This window comes from Pocillopora damicornis, chromosome 10 (assembly GCF_964200805.1).
Source record: "Pocillopora damicornis chromosome 10, jaPocDami1.2, whole genome shotgun sequence".
Taxonomy (NCBI): Eukaryota; Metazoa; Cnidaria; class Anthozoa; order Scleractinia; family Pocilloporidae; genus Pocillopora; species Pocillopora damicornis.
The window spans coordinates 5277915-5300975 of record NC_142679.1 but is presented as its reverse complement, the minus strand read 5'-3'; the positions used below and the strand labels follow the sequence as shown (position 1 = coordinate 5300975).

At 37.9% G+C, this 23061-nt stretch overlaps 4 protein-coding genes and 1 long non-coding RNA gene across 8 annotated transcripts; 3 read left to right on the top strand and 2 right to left on the bottom strand.

The window, feature by feature from the left end:
- Nucleotides 1-60: 60 nt before the first annotated feature.
- On the bottom strand, nt 61-6525 carry LOC149038600 (E3 ubiquitin-protein ligase TRIM45-like). The gene has a single exon (XM_089184852.1). It carries the CDS (start codon nt 2956-2958, stop codon nt 745-747), a length of 2214 nt encoding a protein of 737 aa, XP_089040978.1. The 5' UTR covers nt 2959-6525; the 3' UTR covers nt 61-744.
- A 10-nt stretch (nt 6526-6535) lies between these two features.
- Nucleotides 6536-11039, top strand: LOC149038599 (uncharacterized). Its single transcript, XM_089184867.1, has one exon. The coding sequence runs from the start codon at nt 6763-6765 to the stop codon at nt 7120-7122; it is 360 nt and encodes a 119-aa protein (XP_089040993.1). The 5' UTR covers nt 6536-6762; the 3' UTR covers nt 7123-11039.
- Nucleotides 11040-12772: 1733 nt separating this feature from the next.
- LOC113679567 (uncharacterized) lies at nt 12773-15292 on the top strand. 3 transcript variants are annotated; one of them, XR_016180445.1, is made up of 4 exons: nt 12773-13669; nt 13905-14125; nt 14221-14352; nt 14614-15286. XR_016180445.1 is itself a non-coding variant. In XM_089184866.1 (4 exons), the coding sequence occupies exons 3-4, from the start codon at nt 14275-14277 to the stop codon at nt 14761-14763; spliced, it is 228 nt and encodes a 75-aa protein (XP_089040992.1). In that variant the 5' UTR covers nt 13519-13669; nt 13905-14125; nt 14221-14274; the 3' UTR covers nt 14764-15292. The 3 variants fall into 3 exon arrangements, 1 of the variants encoding a protein (XP_089040992.1); XM_089184866.1 differs by having other exon boundaries at nt 13519-13669; nt 14614-15292; XR_016180444.1 differs by having other exon boundaries at nt 14221-15287.
- Nucleotides 15293-15807: 515 nt separating this feature from the next.
- LOC149038598 (uncharacterized) lies at nt 15808-17154 on the top strand. The gene is made up of 2 exons (XR_016180448.1): nt 15808-16186; nt 16659-17154. It is a non-coding gene; the product is annotated as an uncharacterized LOC149038598 (long non-coding RNA).
- Nucleotides 17155-19159: 2005 nt separating this feature from the next.
- LOC149038597 (uncharacterized) lies at nt 19160-23050 on the bottom strand. Of its 2 annotated transcripts, XM_089184869.1 has the most exons (3): nt 22844-23050; nt 20641-21081; nt 19160-20073 (listed from the first exon to the last, which is right to left on the bottom strand). In XM_089184869.1, the coding sequence occupies exons 2-3, from the start codon at nt 20687-20689 to the stop codon at nt 19883-19885; spliced, it is 240 nt and encodes a 79-aa protein (XP_089040995.1). In that variant the 5' UTR covers nt 20690-21081; nt 22844-23050; the 3' UTR covers nt 19160-19882. The 2 variants fall into 2 exon arrangements, with proteins under 2 accessions (XP_089040995.1, XP_089040994.1); XM_089184868.1 differs by lacking the exon at nt 22844-23050 and having other exon boundaries at nt 19644-20073; nt 20641-21159.
- Between the last annotated feature and the right edge of the window lie 11 nt (nt 23051-23061).

The window sequence follows — 23061 nt, the reverse complement described above, 5'->3', positions numbered from 1 at the left end:
CATAACTTCAGACCAAAATTGCACGACACGAGGTTCAATTACCACTTTATTACATCCATTTTGAAATCGCTTAGACACAGGGCTTGTTCAGTTCAAATATTTTATTGATGCAGTACTGAGCCGGTTTGAAATTAAATTGATCCATTTTGGGGGGGGGGGAATAAGAGTTTTGGAAACAAAAGTTGCAAAATTCGCCACCTGATACTCTTTGTCTTTCGTTTTCCTGCAATTTGATTGGTTCCTTTGAACAAGCCTCGAAATCTGATCGGTTGTTTTGTTTTTAGTGTAGCCTCCTCATTGACTGGGAAAAAGATGCAGATTAACTGAAACATTATTTCCAGAGTAACAGTTGTTTTTAAGTCCTATTCTGCAAAATTGAAACTGTCACCTAGAGATACACGACAAGCTAAAACAACAATATTCCTTACAGACATTGACAAAGGAACCTGGGACCGAGGGAGCTCGATATCCACTGATGAGAGGTTTAATATACACGGTGGAGAAAATCACGGTCTCAACTGATACATGCACCTCTAGAATTTGAGCTAAGGGAGGAGGTGGAAGCTCGTGTTAGTCTGCTTTTTAATACATACATCCCAAGCACCTCAAAGATCTCTAAACAAGTCATATTCAAGGAAAAAAAACAAATATAAATTATTTGCTTGCCGGTGTTATGATAAAAGTGCTTACTTTGTTACCATTCCCACATTATTGATCCTTTTTGCAAAAAAAATATATGAGTGTCTATTTCAAGATATAAATTTTTTCGTCGTCACGGTCACAAACCAAAATACGACCATCTGGTGTTGTAGCTATTGTTATAGGACCTCCTAGCCTCTTAACAGTTTTGCCGATAAAACGACCTTCCATTGTAAACTGTTGAATGCATCCATTACTTCTGTCACACACCAAAAGATTCTGATGATCGCCATATTTCTCAACACATAAACCCGCTGGAGATGAAAACTGTCCATCGGCGTTGCCTTGTTCTCCAATCTTGTACAAGAACTTCCCTGATTTATCAAACACTTTCAAACATTGGTTTCCAGTGTCAGATACAATGAACTTGTTTTTGTGATAAATGCATCCATAAGGTGCGAATAGGTCACCACGGTCGTCGTTTCCAAATTTGAACATGAATTTGCTGTCTTTGTCCAAGACCTGGATTCTGTTGTTAAAGAAATCCACAACAATAACATGCCCTTCATCATTTATGAAAATTCCTTGTGGTCTACTAAATTCGCCGTCTCCAGTCCCTTCCTTTGCAAAGCTCTTCACAAAGTTCCCTGTCTGTACATTGAATTGCTGAATTCGGCCATTAAAGTCATCCACCACCAGGAGCTCGTCATCATTCAGGAATGTCACTCCAGCTGGATCAGCCAGCTTCCCAGGCCCTTCTCCAAAGCAGCCAAATTTTCGCACAAAATTTCCATCCTCATCAAACATTGAGATACAGTGTTTTTTACGGTCACTTACAGCGATCGTTCCTTTACTGTTGACAGCAATCCAATATGGCCCTTCAGAAATTTCTCCTTTTAGAACTAACTCGCCCACAAAATCAATCCGTCGTTCCTTTACGTGGACTCTGAAAGGACTGGTGACAAGTTTGTCCCCATTTATCTTGACTGTCATATTGTAGGTACCAGGTATTTTAGGAAAAAACTTCAAGCGGAAATCATTATTTTCTTTTTTTAAAATTCTTAAACTTGCTACATCTTCAGCGGGTTCTATGAGCACTTTAACGTCAAGTTCACATTGATATTTACTTGTAAGCTCTTCTTCACTCTTTCGCTTTGGACAGATCAGAAGCTCTGCTTCCAGACCAGCTTGGAGATTTTCAGTAAGAGCTTCCACTGACGACAACCGCACATCTATTTCATTGGTTTCCACCGACCCCAGGTTTAGGTTGTCAAGTGCATTAGTCGAGGAATACTTTACGAATGAGCTAGCCGGAAGTGAAGGGACTGTGGCCTTGTCGAGATCTCCAAATCGCTGCTCTAAACTCTTCGTACTTTTCATAACATCTGAACTGGAGCTTCTCTCAACCAGCTTTTTCGCAAACTGAACTGCTTGGTCGAGCTGTTTGATCAATGACTTTACTTGCTCGTTTAGAGAGTTTATTTTTTCCATTCTAGACACGCGTGTATTCTCGAGGACTTTTGTAGCTTCCCGCTCGTGTTCTCGAATCTTCGCGATCATTTTCTCTGCTGTTTGGGAAACCTCTCGTTTAGCAGCGGTAATATTTCGTTCCAGCTCTAAAAGAACTTGTTGAAAAGTTTTAATCGCATCGCTACAGACTTTCTTCTTTTGTTCTATCGACGCGATTGCCGCCATAATGTTTGCCCTCTCGGCATCCGCTGCTTTCTCAAGCGGATCAACATTATGATTCTTGTGGTCAGTGTATATACAAACTTGACAAACACAAATCTGACATTCAAGGCAGAAAAACCTGGTTACCTCTCTCTCGTGGTAAGGCTGAGGGCAAAAGGACTGACGCTTTAACAAGGCCTCGTAATCTACGGCTTGAAACTGTTTCACTGCCGTCACTTTGTGTCCTTGAAAAGCACTCTCTCGAAACAACTCGTGTGCATTAACACAATCACGGCACAGTAATTTTTCGCAAGCAAAGCAATAGCTGATCTCGGCGCTTTTTTTCTTACAGATACCACAACTGATCTGACTTCCACCGCTACTTTGTCGTACAGCGAGAAGACTCAGCAAACTGTTTTGCAGAAAACCAGTCGGCAAATTATCGAAACAATTTCCCTCTGGGATGTTCACTTGTGCCTGACAATCGGGACATCGAAATTGTCCTTGTCTTTGGGTTCTCAAAGCGTGCTCCTCTAAACATTTCAGGCAGAAGGTATGAAGACAAGCTATGGTCTTAGGCTTGGTGTAAGTATCCAGACAGATGGAGCAAGTAACATGTTTTTCGAGGTTCTTCAAGAGAGACTCCATCGCGAAAGGCAGATTTCGATATTAGAGCGAAATGAAACACACCTGTGTATTGTTTGTGATTCCGAGAAACATCAGCCAGAATAAATATGCTAGCCAATCAGGCAGATCGAACCTCGTGACCTTTTATTTTCGGAGCCGATGTCAAGTCACACAACGAGTAATGTGGTCTTTAACAATAGGCTCTTGCTCCATTCCTTTCTCAGTGTAACTGATGGCAGATCAAAAGATGTTTTTGCAGTAATTATTCCATATGTTAGATGAAGGTTAATCCTCATCAGTGATCAGGTACGTGGGCTTCACAAAAGTGTAACGTAAGAGCTTGTAAAATTTGCCGGAAACAAAAATCACTTGATAAGGCTTACTTAATTCACTCGGTAGCAGCGTGCGTCGTTCATTCAATTTCAGATTGGAGCCCTGATGAAAAACGGATTTTATGGAAATGCATGCGTTTCATATAAAAGAACGCGAGCTGTAAAACTGTGTCTGTAAATAAAGGTATGTGGTTTATTTTCACAGAGCTTGACTTACAATCCTGAAGGAACTTGAACTGATTTTAAAAAGGGGAGGGGGGGGGGCAGGGGGAATAAAACCTTGGTTTAACCAAAGGCTCATAAATCAATAGTGTAGCAGCCTTTTACATCTTTTTCAGCCTTCAATATTCTCGACGGTCATCTTTATCACTAATAGATAGGACCCAGCCCCAGCCTCCTCTAAACTGGCCTTGATTATTGTCATCCAGTGAAAAACTACAAATTTTGTCTCCACTAAACAACAAATAACACAGTAGTGTACACCAAATAAGTTTATTTGGGGAAGCCTACCGAGAACCAACCCGAGGCATATATAGCCTGGGGCATGCATACATACATATATTCGCAACTGATATACCATATACAATCCTAATATACAGTCAATTCCTTACACATTAAAAAAAGGTATACATTACTAACATGCAAACTTCGCCAAGTCTGGATCAACAGAGATGGGCAACCGCTTACAAGGACATAACTACGGTTATACAGAGGCCAGAAAAAGACCCTTAGGAGAAAAAACATGACAGGAAATCTGGGTAGGAACCATGGCCCAAACTCAGAGCAGTTGGCAGCCCATCCTACGAGGCTTCACAGCTAAAGAAAATATGTTTTCAAACTAAACTAAATTTGTCATCAGCCAGAGGTGAACGGTTGGTTCTAAGGCCTAGATGGACACCACGTGCTAAACTTTCCCTTATATACCACTGCATCATTACCCCTGATGCTCGGGCCCAGGCCCAGGCCTTGTCGTATCTCGTGCCGACAAAATATTTATTTCTGCCTTATTCGCAGACTCATTCGTCAGAAATACCATTTTTCTATTCAAAGCAACGGTCACGAACCCATCACGAGATTTATCGGCATTTTTAGCCTCGAAAATTATGATGTGATGGCTTCCATGCAAAGAACATCCTTTGATGAATGAATTAGTTGTGGTTGCAACCATTTTGGGCAGAAAAAAAAAAGAAAAAAATCAGCTTTATATTCCAGGACCTTGAGCGGCCGAATGACATAGATGCTCAATGTGCTTAGGGTCTGTTCTCAATTTACCTTTCTTGGAGCATGTGCGGGTCATTTTAATTTAGATTCTTTGACTTCTCTTTTTTTTTTTAAATTCAATTTGTATATTTAATTGATTCAAATGTAATTCAATCACTAAAGGCAAAGACTGTGAACAAAATCACAAATTTATTTCTCTATCCAGTCTTTGATAAAGTGCAAGTGCACAGCCATGCCACTATTGCTTTTGCTACGTGAACAGTTTATTAACAATACAAACTCTCCTAAGATCTCTACTTAGTATTACATAAAAATCATAAATTTAGAGTCCATTTGTAATCACAGGTAAAGGCATGCTTGCGATGGGTCAGTGGCGGCAGCCCCCTAAGATGGCGTCAGAAACCGTCAAAAGGTCTATTTCTAGTGTAGTTTAACCTCACTAAGAATTAATTATGCTTTTCAGTTCAGCCCTAAGATCCAAGTGCGGAATTTTGTAGAGCTACAAAATTCCGTGTTCATAGCAGCTTTGACCTGCTCTTCGCTTGTATATCAAAAGTAAATTTTACTTCTTCACCGGCGTGTCCAAAACTAAAATAAAAGTAAAAGAAACGACGCCGCAAAAAAACTATAGTAATCATTAATCTAAAAGCTTTCAGAAAGAAAGTTTACAGCAATTCCTAATCAAATTTAACCTGAACTCCCTGTTTGGCAATTGCTTTGCTGAGGTCAACTGAAGTACACGAGAGTCTAATTTATTTCTTGTTATCTAGGCTAAATGATTCCTTTATCTAATTTTATCAAAGAGTTTCTTTCACCCTTCAGACAGCGATCTCCCTCAAAAAATACCAGTTTCTACACAGCTTAAGCCCAATAGTTTCAACATTTTAATTTTTCTCATTACAGCTTTGCCAAATGAGCCTCTGTGTCGTATTCGAGTATTTTTAAATGCTTAAAAGTGTTAAAGAGAATAAAACAAGCTAAGGCTCGTATGCAGAAGATCAGGGACACGTGTCTCTGAAAGTGACATGTTGTGAAGCAATGTCCGCCTGATGAATGGGGAATCTGGCTAGCTCTGGGTATTTAGAGCCTGGAAAGATCACAGATGGAAGCACGTAGTACTGATTTCTCAATTTGTGTTTTTGTTTAATTTATTCCATCTCTTGCAAATACTGATTACTGCTAGTTCATTCCTTCTGAAGGTTGTCACAATGATTTAGGCCGAAATCCATGATCAATATTATATGCATCATCCTTACATTTCTCATTTCCCTCTTTTTCTCTTTTTACATTCAGTAAATACAAGATTTAAGTAAAAACAATATATTGTTTCTGTCACTATGTGAATGATGCATATCTACACACATGATATTTCATATATATTGTTTCTGTCACTAAGTGAATGATGCATATCTACACACATGATATTTCATAAAACAAATCATTCCTCATTAAGTAAATTAATCTGATCCACTCGCCTTTGTAGCCTTGGATAAAACACTACCACTTTCTGATTTTGTAATTCCTTCCAAATTTGTGCAAAATCGAGACATTCTTGAGGCCACACAAGGAATATCACTCTTTAAAAGGTGTTCCAAAACATGAAGTGACTTCTGCAAAAACAAAAAAAAATTGAATTCTATAACTTTAAAAACAAAACCAAAAAAATTTAACCACAATTTCACTTTGAATAGAGCCCCAAAATTCATAAATTAAACCATCCCAAATTTGAAATGGTACTTTAGTTTTGTAATCTAAATAGTATAACCTCTTCAATAAAAATAGGCATGGTAAGAGTCTTTCACTTGCTAATCACATGACAAGCAATTATGGTGTCTAAGCATTACAAAAACAAATTTATCCAAACTGGGATAAGCTTGGAAAAAAAAAAAAAAAAAGGTCCAAATTTTGTTTTTGAGTGCAATCCATTCAAGTCTATTATATTTTATTTGCTTATTTGTTGGAGTACTTTAGAGTTTGGCAGTGATATCCTGATATAGATCTGCTGAAATAAGCACACAAAGACTAGTCCACAACATGACTATGTAATTTGTGATAATCGGTATTGACATAAATTAATATTTTGCCGACACGGAACAGAGAACTGGGTGCGAGCGTAGTACGCGGAGGCTCATGGGTAGTATGTTTGTAAGAAGAGATCGTTGAGAAACTTGTGGCATTCTACGGTCAGCCTTGCCACTAGCACTTTCCCATAAGGTTTATTTCTTGTCTTCATCACTTTTCCTTGCCTAGTTATGGACGAAGCAGGCGTCAGATGTCAGAGATTAAAAGGTTGAAACGCGATTCCGTTCCTCACTTCAACAAAAAGAGCAACGAGGAGCAGTACAAAGCTAACAAAGCTATTAAAGATGCTGTTGAAGACGCCCAGATTGCCCTCGAAAGGAACGACGTCGAGAAGATCAAACAAGCCTTGGATAAAGGTATGGAGCTGCTTCAAGAGCGTCAAAAATTAATTTTACTGGCTGATAAATCACAGTACGGGTGGAAGACGGTCGTCGAATACAAGCACCATGATCTCGCAGACGACGAAGAAGATGAGAAAAAGATATACAGGGCCGAATCCAGAGCAGCTAGGTCCACGAAGCGTTTCACATCTCGCTCGACCCGGCAATGAAGTAATGTTACATCGACTTCAACAACTCCGCAGTTTTCCGCCTCACAGCTACCCAATTTGTTTTCGCGTGTAAACCCGCAGCTTTCGTCCCAGAGTTCGTCTTCTGGTTTGTGCTTTGCTTGTGGCAAACCCGGGCATTGGAGGGTTTTCTGCCCTAATTTGCGGTTTGATGTTCTTTCTAATACCGGTCAGAATCCCAAATGACTCACTTCGGACGTCGATTTGGAACAAGGCCTTGTTCTTGAGGATAGCGATGAATTAATTTTTCTTCGTGTCAATGGAAATTCTTTCGAGGTTAAATCCGGCGATGATTACTCGTCCGTTAAAGGACGGCTACGTGGAGTCCTCGCATTCTGGAACGACATTCACGCCCCTCAATTTATCCTGGATGTTATTGATTATGGCTATAAATTACCGCTTCTCCAAATTCCTCCGCCCTTCACAGCTAAAAATAACAGTTCGGCTTTGGAGTAGGCACCTTTTGTCGAAAGTGCCATTAACGATCTCTTTATCAACGGTTGCGTCACTGAAGTGTTTGAAGCTCCTGTTATCATCAATCCTTTGTCCGTATCTGTTCAAAAATCAGGCGAAAAGCGTCTAATTTTAGACCTTCGCCACGTTAATCAGTTCTTTTACAAATGCCGATTCAGGTGTGAGGATTTGTCTATTGAAACCAAATGCGTTTGGGAGCCCACTCAGGTTATTACTTGGCTCGGAGCCGTTCTCAATACTTCCACTTCTGAAGTTTCTGCCACTGCTAAGCGAATTACCAGTTTACAAGAAGATTTAGCGACTCTTTTGGCCATTCCCTCGTCTTGTCATCCAGTTCGGAAGCTTGCCTCTGTTTCCGGAAAAATAATATCTCTTGGCCCCTGCGTTGGTAATGTCTCTAGGCTTATGTCTAGAAATTTGTTCGCAGTCATCAATACCGCGCAAACCTGGAACTCTTACGCTCGTCTTTCGTCTGAAGCTCTGAGCTTTTCTGGAAGTCTAATGCGGCAAGTCTTAACGGCATACCTATTTGGCCTGTCAGGCACAAGCCTTCGAAGATCGTCTATTCCGATGCTTCTGGCTCAGCTTGCGGCAGTTCCATCGAGTTCGAAGGGAAGATGTTCCATCAAACCTGGGCAGATTTTGAGAAAGCTCAAAGTTCTACATTCAGAGAGTTGTTAGCCGTGTCTTTATCAGTGAAAGCCTTCGTGGAGTCATTGAGACCCCAAACAGTCACGTGGTTTACGGATAATCAGAACGTTGCCTGGATCGTTAATTCAGGGTCTAAGACTCCAGCATTACAAGAGCTTGCAATGGATATCCATCGTAGTTGTTTGCTTAGTGCTATTAACATCGATATGCAACGCATCCCAAGAGACCTAAATAGTGCGGCGGACGATATAAGCAATTTCATTGATTATGACGACTACACGATCAACGATACGGTCTTCAGTGTTCTTGACGACTTATGGGGTCCACATACCTGCGATAGGTTCGCTTGTTCCTACAATGTCAAAGTCCAATGCTTTAATTCAAGGTTTTACCAGCCTGGTTCGAGTGGCGTTAATGCGTTTTCTCAGGATTGGTCTCATCATAATAACTGGCTGTGTCCCCCTGTGTATTTAACGTGTAAAGTTATTAAGCATATGGAGCTGTGCTGTGCTCAAGGAACTCTGATCGTTCCCCTTCTGCCCACTTCTGGCCCATCCTGTGTTCGGATGGTTTCCATTGGAGTACATTTATCCATGACCGGGTTATCCTGCCTAACTCTCCTAAGTTGTTCATTAGAGGAAAAGCTAAGAACTCTATTTTTGGTAGCAAGCCATTGGCTTTCGTTTCGTTAGCTCTACGTCTTGTCTTTAGCATCATTCCCTGATTAGATTCCGAGTTATCTCGTAAAAGTTTTCTAGTTCCTTGTGCTTGATTCCATTCGGGCTAGAGTTCGCTGCTGTCTCCACTATGTACCGATAAGGCGTATTATATTTGCGCGAAGTACTTATTATTTGTTGATAATCATTTTCTAAGTTAAACGTGTTAGGCCTTAGAGAGGCATCCAGGAGAGGCCCTAGAGGGGCGATTTGTCATATGTATTTTCATTTTGTACCCTAGAGGGGTATTTTCTGTTGGCATTGTGCAAACGCCCTAGAGGGGTATTTTCTGTTGGCATTGTGCAAACGCCCTAGAGGGGTACGTCCACTAGAATAGCATGGTTTTTTCTCTTGTATCGTTTTACGCAGAAGTGTATTGCCTGATCGGCAAAGTGGTCTTCCTGAGTGATGACAGTGAGTTGAATGTAATTCAGCATTGTGTGCATTGCTGCCTGTCTCATTGATTTTTGTCCCTTTTTTCTTTTTTTTTTTTTTTATCCTTAGATATCTTCACTTCCGTTTTCTGGTCTTCAGAGGCCCAAAATTCCCCGAGAGTGGATCAGCTAATGGAGAATCTCAAATCTACCGTGCTTGCTTCCAGAGCATCTGGGACATTCGCAAATTTCTTGAGGGCGTTTAACAAGTGGAGACCCTTTGCTAGTGATGTCTTGGGTACCTCGGAGTTTCCAGTAAGTCCAATCGATTGTGCCCTCTACTTGCAACACCTCTTCGGGTCGTCCAAGTCCGTCGCTTCCATCAACTGCGCCTTTTACGCGTTCAAGTGGGTACATCTTCTTGCAGGCGTAGACTCTCCAACATTACACCCTACTGTTATTGCCGTAAAGAAAGGAGCTGTTCGCCTTGCCAGTCTGCCAATAGTCAATAGAAAGGAGCCCCTGGACGCCCACCACCTCAAGGTCCTTGCTGCAGAGACTAATCTAGAAGACCTTTTACAATTACAAAATTTAGTTATGTTCATTCTCGCATTTTCCGGTTTTCTTAGAAGTTCCGAGTTATGCGTTATGCGTAGCAGAGATGTTCAGTTTAACGAGGGTTACATTACAATCAGCATAGAGAAAAGCAAGACGGACCAACTGAGGGAGGGCAGGTCGGTCGTTATTGCTGAGTCCTCATCTATCATGTGTCCCTGTTCTTTACTTAAGCTGTATATGCATAAGGCCCAGATTCCTGAAAATTCAGACGAGTATCTTTTTAGGGCCATTTCAGCTTCGTGCAATCACAAGCGCCTTATCTCTGTAAACAAGCCGATTTGTTATTCTACCTATAGGCAGTCCTTTTAAGAAGTCTTTCGCGAATATTGTACCATTTATCTCTAAGTATAGCACTCATTCAGCTAGGTCAGGTGGAGCTACTTTAGCTGCCAGCTCTGGCATTTCGGAGAGGAATCTTCAGCGCCATGGTCGCTGGGCCTCAGTCACAGCAAAGAACATTTATGTTAAGGATTCTCTTTCCAGTAGGCTAGAAGTTTCCAAGGCTCTGTTTCTCTGAGCTCAAGCCCTACCTTTAGCTTTCTATCTTGGGCCTGGCTGACCAACGCGCCCATGCCTCAACCTTTGAGTGTGTTCGGTTGTGTAGTGAAGGCAAAATATGTAATTTGTGATAATCGGTATTGACATAAATTAATATTTTGCCGACACGGAACAGAGAACTGGGTGCGAGCGTAGTACGCGGAGGCTCATGGGTAGTATGTTTGTAAGAAGAGATCGTTGAGAAACTTGTGGCATTCTACGGTCAGCCTTGCCACTAGCACTTTCCCATAAGGTTTATTTTTATTGTGTAATTAGCCTGTTATGATTTGTTTTCTTCATTCTCTTCATTGTTTATAGATCAACCTTAAAACCCCAAAGGTGGCGCCACTGCAGTTGGTCGGGGGTACACGGTCCCTATTTTCCTAACAAGAGGTTTTTGGGGTTTACGTGGCCGGCTTTGGCGCATGTAGGACGTTACTTGATGTATCTCTTATCCACTTTGTTGTAAATTCATTGTCACAATTAAAATCTATCTTGGGCCTGGCTGACCAACGCGCCCATGCCTCAACCTTTGAGTGTGTTCGGTTGTGTAGTGAAGGCAAAATAGTATTTGTACCTTATTCTGTGATACAGTAAGTGCATGGGTTCTTTAAGGTCTAACATGATTAATATGATTTAACTTTGGGTAACTTATATCATAAAGCTGCCACAGACCAACACATTGGCTTATAAATTAAAATTGTGGAGGTAAATTCCCTTGCGAACTGAATTCCCAGTTTTCTGGGAATTCCTAGGAATTCCTAGGAATTCCTAGGAATTCTCAAAAATTCCCAATTATGCAAATGACCCTTGCAAACCGAATTCCCAGTTTTCTGGGAATTTCTGGGAATTCCTAGGAATTCCTAAAAATTCCTAGGAATTCCTAGGAATTCCTAGGAATTCTCAAAAATTCCCAACTATGCAAATTAACTCTGATTTAAAAAGCTTGGAATTACTGGGAATTTCTGGGAAAGGAAGACTCCAGTTTTGTGAGGACTTGGAATCCCTAGGAATTCCTAGGAATTCTCAGCTTTACAAACTACCAATAATTTAAGAAGTGTGGAACTCTTGGGAATTTCTGGGAATTGAATTTGAGGCAATTTTAATACCCTGAGGTCCACATAAATTCTAAGAAATTCTCAATACCTTGAATGTGAAGGTTTTAAGAAAAAGAGTAATTTCAGAGGCTTAAAACTTTGGCTCAATAAAAGGTATGCTATACAAAACTTACCAAGAGATATACATACATGGACATGTTTATAACTTAAAGATCATGAAATTTATTACTTAAACTAAGTTTTAGTAAATCTTTACATTAATATGGATTTTCTCATGAACCAGCTGTCAGTTATGTTAAATGGAAATCGCCAACTTCCACAATAATTAACAATAATTACATTGTTATCTTACTTCCCTAACCTACATTACTGGTTGCCTTTGTTAGAAAACCTTGGAACAGTCAAGCTCAGTTGCCTCAAACGCTGTCAGAGACTTTTTGTTGACAATACTTTTAGTAGAAATTTCATGCCTTAGACAAACAAATTCAACACCTAATTAATCTTTCTTTTTTCATGATTGTTGTTGCTGCTTTTTTTTTCAGTTTTTTGCTCTATTTTCATGACTTAATTGCTGTAATTTGTTTTGCTGTTTTTATTCTTACAAAACATTTTTGTAAGAAAAGGGGAACATTGACTACCTCTGTCTTGTCTGCATGCCAAATGTTTGCAAAGTGTGTGGATGATCCACAAGTATTGGAACTCTTACAAAAATGTTTTGTAAGAGTTCCAATACTTGTGGATCATCCACACACTTTGCAAACATTTGGCATGCAGACAAGACAGAGGTAGTCAATGTTCCCTTAGAGGAAAAACACCTTTTATATGACGTCTTCAATTTACTTTATTTGAAACTCTGATCTGAAAATATTTGTCAACAAGACTTGTTAGTAGTGAGAAGTACCAACCAAATTTCCTTTCATAACTTAATTTCTTAAATGTCCCAATCACTGGATCTCCCAAAAAATTATTACATCTTTTTATTTTTGGTGCAAATTACAAGTCCTTCTTTATATAAAAATGAAAAGTGATAGTCACACTTCAATAATAACAGCTCTTAAGTTTACTTGTTGTTCTTCTCTGTCTGTCAGCAAAAATTTTTTTTGGGATCACTTTCTGAAGGAGCTTAGAAACCAGGCTCAACTCAGTAGCCAAGCCTACTGAATTTGTGCCCAGGCCTTTGCTTGCTTGCGTGACCTTTTTTTCACCCGATTCGCTCATAATTAACCGCTTACATGCGGATTTAATTAGTATCAAATTAACGCATACAAGCGGTCAAAGTAGGGCCTATTTACCTATCGAGACCTGAAAGGACTCAAGGCCTGGTGCCATAGCCTGCGAACCCTTGAAACGCGGCTTTGAAAAAGCTTTGGATACCATTATGCCTCCTAAACGCGATTTTAGGTCGAAAAAAAGTTTGAATGTAGTTACTTTTAAAGGAGGAAAAGCTATAAGAAAGTCGAAGTTTAATGTTCCAGTTCGATATGCCGCCCAGCAATTAACTGATACAACGTCTGTAGTCGCCGGATCTTCTCTAAACACGTGCGGCGGTTTTTCTCCATACCAAGAAGACCTTCCCCATATTGACGAACATCATGGTTTGAGAACCAACCAAAGATCTAAAAGTAAAAAAGTGCGACTGAAGCGCAAGTTAAAAGCTTACCATGAGAGGAAAGCCACGCTGGCTTTGTCTTGGCTCAATGCGAGAGAGCAGCTCGTCTCAGCGCTGTTGACCAGACAGGCTTTGCCTTTGGGGCAGATGTGTGTCATTCCTTTTTGCGAAGAAGAGGCGTGCGGCAGATGCCTTCACTGCAGTCCAGGGCAATTCCTATGCGCAGATCACATCAATTTAGTTCACGCAGGCGGTAGATCACTTCACCACCCGGAAGTTTGGAAAGTGAGTTGAAGATTTATGGAGGACAATCTCCTCCAGTCACCTTTTCAATTATGTTGTGAAACCCGATTTCTTGTGTACTCTGGCCGTTAGGCAATTTCATTTGTAAGTACGTTGTCTTGTGGTTTAAGTTTGGTGAGTGTGTATGGACCACACCTCACAACATGGATAATGGATATGTGCGTGACATTATAGCTGTCGGTTTGCATGGTAAGTAACTAACATCTGTGCAATATGTAACTTTATTGTGAGATAGGTTGCCAGTCTGCAATTACTAGTACTACTTTTTACTTATACTTATATTTAAATAGTTAGGTTACCTCTTCCAGGATGGTCTTTGTTTGTGTTTTAATTGTTTTTTTTCAACACAGAAAGGAATTAATAAACAAATATTATTATAGAAGAATACGACTATGGACACTCTATGGTGTTTGTCTTTATACAGGGTAGCAGAATCCCATCAAAATCAAATGTTGCGAGCATGAACCAGAAGCCATAACGCTGGTCAGGAATGGTTTCTGGCCATCTACTCCAAAACAGCCCCAGGTAGCCTTTGACCTTGAATTTATTGCCTTGCTCCAATACATTTTCTTAGAATGTAGAGTGTCTTTAAGGTCAATATGTCAGGCACTGCAGTGGCTGGTCCCACCTGCTTCAAAGGTTTATGTAAGTATTCATTCAGTAATTTTTTATCTTATGCTTATGAATTCCTTTTTATTTTCTTAATTTATACAATAAATAAATTATTTGTTTTCCTTTAGATTAAGGACATCTACCGGCTCCTTGTTGGAGATTGTTTCTGCGAGTTCCGGTATATGTCTAGCATGTTGAGTAACCTGAAGCATTTCAATCCTTCGTATGAGAATGATCATGAATGTCTTGCATGTCTTAAGGTTTGTGATAAGTCATCCTTCAGATGAAATGTCTAAGTGGGTAATATTTACCTTTAGAAATCTCAAATAACTACTACTATATGTGTTGGCATAATGAATGATATAGTTTAGACAAGAAACATTGTTTTGAATCTTTCCTAGTGATCCTCATAGTGTGGCAGCTGGTCTTAGCATGAGTTATTCCATTGTTTTTCATTCATTTAGGCGTAAGAAATATTTTTAACATGACATTTCTAATAAGATTTTGGCATCTGATTGTAGGAGAAGGGAAGTTTATTTATCTCTGTTGATGCATTGTTTGGATGTGTCCACAAATGCAGCGCTGGAACTAGTGGAAAGTCCTCAAATCATGGAGAGGAACTGTTCATTAGCCAAGAAAAAGTAGATGCATTTCTAACTAATTACTTCTAATGTGTGAACCAAAGGACTTTTTCTCTTACTTTGTATTTTGTTGCATTGCTCTAACCTTTTGTTACCCATCAGTACTCATACCACTACTCAACCATTGCAACGAGAGACCAAAAGTAACAATTATGTTCGTTACTTGTAATAATGATGTTAGTGCTGAATGATTTAAATATGGTACAGTTTGAAGGGTTAATTACTTTGGTAACATTCTGCCCAAAATACATGTAGCTCAAATATATTGTTAGTTTGTTTTGTAAACTTAATTTACAAGAACTGTGTGAATTGTCAGCTTCAAGAACAGGTACATAATTTTTATTGCAGCCCCCTCTTTTCCTTGATCTTTTTCTATTTTTTTTTTTTTTCAAATACAGTTTTTTTTCCCTCTTTTTTTGTAATTGATTTATGGTCTTTAAAGGTAATATCTTTGTATTTGCTTACACAACTAACTCTGCCAAGGGTATCTACTGTCACTCTTGCTGGTCCCAAGCCTGAATGAAAGATTGTTTTATACTTCGAGCAGTGCATAACTATTTGTGGACCAGAGTTCCAACGCAGCTCTGTAATCGCATATAGCTACTCCTGTCTCTTGTACAAATGTTTCTCCTTTGTAAGACGCACTCTACTCTGTTGTCAATACTGCTTTAAGTTCATTGGAAACGACTGACTGAGGAGTCGAGATGGCGGTGTTGGAACGTGTTGCTGAACGCTTGCTACGGTCAAGCTTTGTAGATTTAGGTACTGGTACACTGGGATCATCTATGTATCTCTTATACTTCCGAATGTGGTATCCTTCTTTTATAAATATGAGGGTAAAAGACGATTTGTAGTCGCATTCAAAACTGTGGTTGGCTTGTGTTATTTCTCACCTTGGCCATTAACACAACTCAAGTGAGTTTCGAGTCTTTGTTTCCTCGACAACTTTCGGCCACAAATCGTGCATTTGTAATACGATCGATTCTTTTCGATTATTTCTACATAGAGTGAGCTCACATCTTTATTTATATGACCAAGCTATCCATCTTCTAGAAGCAGAGAACCGGTCGGAGAAGTCACAATAAAGTTAGGCGCTTCTCTTAACACTGCAATCGGCAAGCCAGCGGATTCACTTTGCTAGCCAATTACAAGTCCTAAAAGATCCACGTGATCATGCCCGTGATCGGAAACAAAGAAGACTCCATTTGGCGCTCATCTTTGAATGTACTTTGGATCGGTTGATCGCTTTTCTCAACTGTTTTGCTTAATATAACATTTCTAAAGATAGCTTTTATTGTGGTTCAATGGGAAAACGAGAATAGCGTGAGTGTTGTAAAAGAAAAGAAAGTCGTTGGCGCCGTGGAGTTAAAAGAAGGGACAACAGTTGACATATTGACTGGTACAAACAAGGGTCGAGTGGCCATCTGTAAAGCTACGATTTTGAAAGTTTGTGGTGAGTAAAAATTGCGATATTCGTTACGTGATCAAAATCTTATAAAAGAATAGATGTAGCGGGTTGAATTAAGCTTACATAACGCTCGGCGCAACTGAAACTAGAATAATTCTGAGAATCGAATCGGTCACTTGCATGCCGCAGTTTCTTAAGCTTATGCTTTACAATGAAATAAACCTATCAGTAAGGTTTCAAGATTCCTCTAGTCAAGTTTGGGAACATTCAAGATTCATAATAGGAACTGTTATTAAACAAACCTTAGTACATAAAGAAGCCCTCCTTGGTAAAAACAAAATAATGTATTCAGCCCTTTTTTAGTAAATTTTTTACTCCAATATAAAAGTCACTCAATATAACAGAGATTTCTCAATTTGAGAATCCAATGAATGCCCTTTTCCTCATAGCCATCTTAAAAGCCTGGTCTGAGCTTTAAATATACATATTTTAATATATTATTTTTTTTCAAATTCAGATGTCAAGGAATCCAGATACAAAATGGTCAAGGTTCTTGTTGACAACCTCATTCAAGGCCAACTCATTGTGAGCCCAGGAAAAAAAATACAAACAGTACAAACAGCAGCTAAGTTTGCAGTTTAGGATAACTTCATTCTAATTTATTGTTACAGTTACAACAAGATTTTAATCAAAAAATCAATTTTATTTGTCTGTAATTAGCCCCTTCACTCCCAAGAGTGCTTGGTTTTCAAATATAACTTAAGATATTGTATTTTATGGAAAAGAATCAACAGATTTTATTCACAATTTGTGTCAAACCAAATTTAATGATTGATTAGAACTATTTTATATGAATAGCTGTAATTGAGGATTAATCCGTATGAAGTTTTCAAGAAAAGAAAAATAAATCAAATTCCATCCTAATATTACCACACATTGATGTTAATTAATCAAAAATATTTTACATGTAAGCCTTAATTAAGCTTCTAAATAAATTTCATTGAATACTTGAATTTTAGCTGGGTTTTTTTTAATTTAAAGTATTTATTTTATATCATTAGCCTCAAATTTTTGCTTAAAATTCCCAGTAATTCTTAAACATTCCTAAAAATTCCCAGAAATTCCCAGAAATTCCTAGGAATTTTTTAGATTTACAGCTTTTCAGGGAAAGTCATTGGTTCTCTGAGTTGGAATTCTTAGGAATTCCTAGGAATTCCAAGTCCTGTTGGCTATAAACTTGGAATTTCTGGGAATTTCTGTGAATTTCTGGGAATTTCTGGGAATTTCTGGGAATTTCTAGGAATTTCTAGGTTTTTAGAACCAGAGTTGTTATGGTTGGGAATTCCTAGGAATTCCCAGTCCAAATTTACCGTGAAAATTCACACCTTTATTCCTAGGAATTCCTAGGAATTCCTAGGAATAAATTCCTAGGAATTCCAAAAGCCATTTCGCAAGGGTTGCACTGAAATGATGGAAATCAGTAAGATCGTGCCATCTTTTAATGTACTTTTAAAAACACCATAACAAAATTAGACCTGCTAGGCCCATCTTGATCACATTTTCTTTTTAAAAAAAAGTTATTTTAACCCTTTAACTCCCAAGATCTGATTGTTAATTCCCTCCTCCAGCTGCTACATATTTCCTTGTAAATTGGTTATGAGAATTTGGTGTTTAATCAAAATATCTTTAATCTGATAAGTTTGAGTATTCTCATTACCTGTTTGCTGGATTATGTACAGTTACTGTAGGGAGAAGTTACATGTTAATCACCTTTGGGAGTTGAAGGGTTAAAGTAACATTAAGATTTCTAATTACTGGTGGACTCTCTTACCAAATTTTTAAACTTTTTATATAAAAGTTGTTTCAAAGAAAAACAGTTTTTATCATGAAATTACATTTATTCAGTTAATTTTAAATTCATTTTCTGTGCCAAGACTGAAAACTAGCTTGTGAGTGTTGCTCACAATAGCTAAATGTATTTACTCAATAAACCAGTACATATGCAAGGTTCCCTCTGAGTCATACCAAAGAAAATACAGGAGAAAAGTTGTTTGGTTTAGACTCCTCATCCAAGAAGATCAGAATATCCAACACTTGTAGAGGTCATTTTAAAGCGCGCACATTAAACTCAGTTATTTTAACAACCAAGTGTTTCTCTGGTCTGGGACCCAAACCCATGGCCTCCTACATGTGCCCCACTTTGTCTTTTAAGTGTTTTCCTAATATTCTTTGATAGTTTATACCATCATAATTATAATAATACACTGATCTTTACAGATAATTTTACAACATGAACTGGCCAATTCTGAAATTACCTTTAATTTTGTGCCCTCTTCCCCATACTGTAAAGTGATTACAGGGTTCTTCCCCTTTTTCAAAAACACATTTCAAGGACTTTTCCAGGACTCAGATAGATTTTCCCAGTACTCCAAATTTTACCTTAAACCCTTTCATTCCCAAGATTTCAAAATCAATTCTCCTTAAGGTCTACATACATTTCTTATAATGTAAATTGGGAAATATTTATTGCGTAAACCTTTCACCCCCAGAAGTGATTAACATGTAACCTCTTCCTATGATAACCATACATTATCCAGCAGACTACTAATGAGGATACTTAAAGTTAAGAGTTAGAAGTTTTTATTTTGATCGAACACCAAATTCTCACAACTGTTGGACAACAGTTGGATCTTGGGATCTAAAGTGTTAAATTAAGCAGATTTTCAGGTCTTTCCAGGACCTGTAGTCTTTTTCTGAGACCAAACAAACAATTTGATTAGGTTATTAGATTGACCATTATGCATGTGGAAAGTTCATCCTTCTTTAAACTATTTAGCACTGTTATCATTTAATTTGCTACCAATCTACCTGTGATATGGCAGATTATCTCCAACCAGATGATTGATTGTGATTGATCAGAAATGCTGGGAGGAAAGAGAAAGCCAAGTTTTTTTTAAAAAAATCTGACCGATTGACATGATGAGTCTCCATGTTGTCACACAATAACTCGTTCGTGTCTGAAGCTTTTATATTTATTGGCGATGTTTACCTTGCTTTATTTGCCATGAGATCCTTAAAAACTTTGTTGAAAGAAAAAAAATTGTTTTTTCACTAAATATCTTTTACTTTTCTGTATGTTTAACTTCTAATAAGTCTCTAGTCGATTTTATACGTCGGCGAGTTGGTGTTGGCTAGTTGAACCATCAGCAACTTGACCGTAATTCTGCTAATCACATGACAAGCAATTATGGTGTCTAAGCATTACAAAAACAAATTTATCCAAACTGGGATAGGCTTGAAATCCAAAACATAATTACTAAATTAAAAAGAAAATACACTAAACACACCTGGTGTAAATTTAAATTGCTGTTGTACTCCTGGTCCTATACCCATTGCATGACAAATATCTTCTTAAGAAGATTAATAAATCACCAAGTTTGTCCACATTAGTCACCAAAGAAATCTTGTCTCAATTTTTGCAGGTTATCAGATCCTCCATAACTGTTATCCAACATGTCACTAGCTTAGGCTTAGGTGTTGTGTATGCAGGTGCATACATGAAAAAGTTTTTTTGGGTGATTGCCTCTACTAGAAGTTCTATTTAATCAGATGAGAATAAATCTAAATCTCTGAATCTACTGTTTCTTATAAAACTTAAGCATAATTCAATTCAGCAGCTTTCTCTTTTCAGATCAAACTCCTGTTACATTTTCTAGTGACAACTCTCAGAACAACATGAATTTAGTTCAATTTCCAAAGGAAAATCTTATCTCCCTCTAGCTTTTTTGAAACCACGCTTACATTGGCAAGCCTCTCTTTGTTCCGTCTTGCTGTCTTCACATACGGTTTGTAGTGCCATCTGAGCTCTTTTACAAGTTCCCCCCTGTCATCTGCTGATTTCACTGAACTTGCACTAGATTTTCGATTAAAAACTGAAAAATAAAAGTTGGAAAAGGTGAAATGCAAATTTTCATCAAAATGAAAATGAAAGTTGTCTAAAAAGACAGTATTGTAGACAGACAGCTTATGTTTACACCAACCGAATCAAAACCCCTTTCAAACTTTCACACAAAAATGGTGTTTTCACACTACGGATGTGGACATTCTTGTGAGGCACCCTGGTCACTTAAGCAGTTTTTATCTAGCTGTTTGTAGGAGGCAGTGGCCTGACAGTTAATGTGCTGAATTCAGCATTGAAAGACACATGTTTAAGAACTGACAAGGTCAGGTGTTCCATTCTTGGGCAAAGTCTCTTTACTAACTGAGTGCCTCTCTCCATCCAGGAGTATAAACAAGCCACAGATAACTGCCAGGGAGACCTGATAAAAGACCTGGGGAAAACTTTGATGGACTAGCATCACATCCAAGGGGAGTAACAAAACTCAAAGTCACTTCCATATTAGTTAGTTCAAAGCTCATTCTTTACACATAAAGTAGTGTTCCTTATAATCACAATGAAACAGAAAAAAATTAATAACCTCGTCGTTTTGCAATCATACCTTGAGTTGATGGCAAAGAATGTGCAAATGTTGTCCTGTCATGTCTCATCTTGGTTTCCAATCAACTGCTCCTGTTTTGGTGCTGCTGAACTTTGCTCAAGTAAAGGTTTTGGTTCCACATTTTCTTTTTCAGCTTCAGCCTGCAACTTTTTTTCAAACTCAGTCTTATCCAGCCCTGTCAATGAACACGATCTTTTGTGCACATGCCTGATAAATTGCGCCTGCACTTCAGGTGGCAAATCATGAGGTTTACCACCACCTTCCAATGATCCTTCATTTCCATGCAGTGATAATTCCTCAGGAGGGATGTTAGGTAGTTTCTTCTTAGATCTGTGAGTTGTGGAGTCACTGACAGATGTCATGATCACATCTCTCTTGTGATGCTTGTTCAGTTGTGGTTCAATGAGTGAAATATTTCAGAATCATACAATGCAGTGTCAGCTTTCACAAACAACAAAAAGAACCAAAAGATTAATCACCCCACATAAAAATGGGTAATCTACATACAAAACTTTTAGAAGGACCATTTGGGGAAACTGAATTGAAAATAATTTTTCGAAATGGATACATGCACTTTTGATGAAATCCCATCTATTAACAACAGCTTCAATGATTAAAAAAAAAAAAACTAAAGCTGTTTGCGCAAATTACATTTTAATTCATACAAAGAAACTGGAAAAGAAATTTTAGAAACAAGGATACTTATAGAAAAAGATGTTTTTTCTTCTTGTCACAAGCATAGGTCAAATTAAAAAATTCTAAGTCGCATGAGGAATTGAACCTAAGACTTTTGGATTCCACACACTGATGCTCTACCACTGAGCCACAGAAGCTCTATAACGAGCAAGGCCTATTACAAAGTTCATATATGACATGCCTCCTGTATACTGTTGGGATCATCAAAGTTGCTAGTGTCATGTTTTGTATATGAAATTCATAATGAGCCTTGCTCTCCATAGAGTCCTTGTGGCTCAGTGGTACAGCATAGAAGCACTCAGAATTTTTTCTTTGTCCCACACTTGCGACAAGACAAAAAAAACATATTTCTCTATTTCTTTACTGAGCTCAAACCTTTCCATCTTTCTTATTCTAATTACAAGTCAGAATACCTATGTTACAGACAACATATTTATTTTAAAGACTACAATGAATATTTTGTCACTTGTCCAAATTCAAACAAAGTGAAAAATGATTTTTTTAATCAATCTAAAAAAAGGCACAACAGTAGAAAGGAAATCATAAGTAAAAACCCTGACCTTAATTTTTTGTCTAATCTTTGAAACCCTTGTGGAACTTCATAATATTGATGTTATCACTTGAATTCCAGATGGAAAATAGAAAATGTGAATTGATTTCATTCTATAACTTAACTTCTTGTTTTTTCTTGTTTTTTTTTCTTGTTTTTATTTTGTTTTTTTTTGTTTTTTTTATGTATAGTGACAAACAATGATGATAAATTTGATAGGAATAGAAAATAATCCTCTCTTCTTTTAGATGTTTCACTAATCCCACACCCTACCAATTTCAAGCAGCATAATTTCAGTCTCTTTTTTAGATTCCTTGAATATAAATCAATAAACAAATAAATAAAGCATAAAATTCAAATCATAATTATGCATTCATATCCTATGAAAGATGTGTCTAAGAAATGTCAATTTTTCTGTATCCTTACTTTTCAATCACATCTCTTAATATAGTTACCTAAGACATCAGATCACTAGCCTTCTCCAGATTTATTCAAAATAGCTTGATGATTGCATAAAATGACAAATTTTAGGAAGACAAATTAACTCTAATAATGTGAGGGTGACTTTAACCTCTTACACCCTAACATCAATATGCATACGCTTCACACTGTTCTTTATACATTTCCTAAGGTGCTGAGAAGGAGAATTTGTTCAACAGTCAAGAGCTTCTTTAGCTTCTTTTGACTTCAATACCATTGGACAAAATCATCCCACATGGTATCTCTTGTTAGTCTCATGTCTTTTGTTTTTGAAAAGTTTTAGCATAAAAGGCACAACAATAATTCTTTAAACCAATACTTCAAACTAAACATAAAAGTAAAACTGTGATTAATAATAAGTAGAATCAGTAGAAGATAACTTGATGTTTAATATTTGGAACAATGTAATTGCAATATCTACAGGAACTTTAAAAGGTATCTGGTAATTGATTGTTTCTTAGATTGGATTCATAATACCTTACTGTATGGTCTACTTGTCCCAACCATTGTTTCATATTCATTTGGCAAAAACGCTTGCTTAAAGTTTGGTACACACCTACTTCAAATCCTATTGAGAACCCTGATCTATTACATCACCCTTAATCAGAATTAAGAAGGAAAAGTGCCCACTAAGCATCGTCCACGACACTTCGACAGACACATTTTACAACTCCTCCCTATAGTAGTCAGGCGCA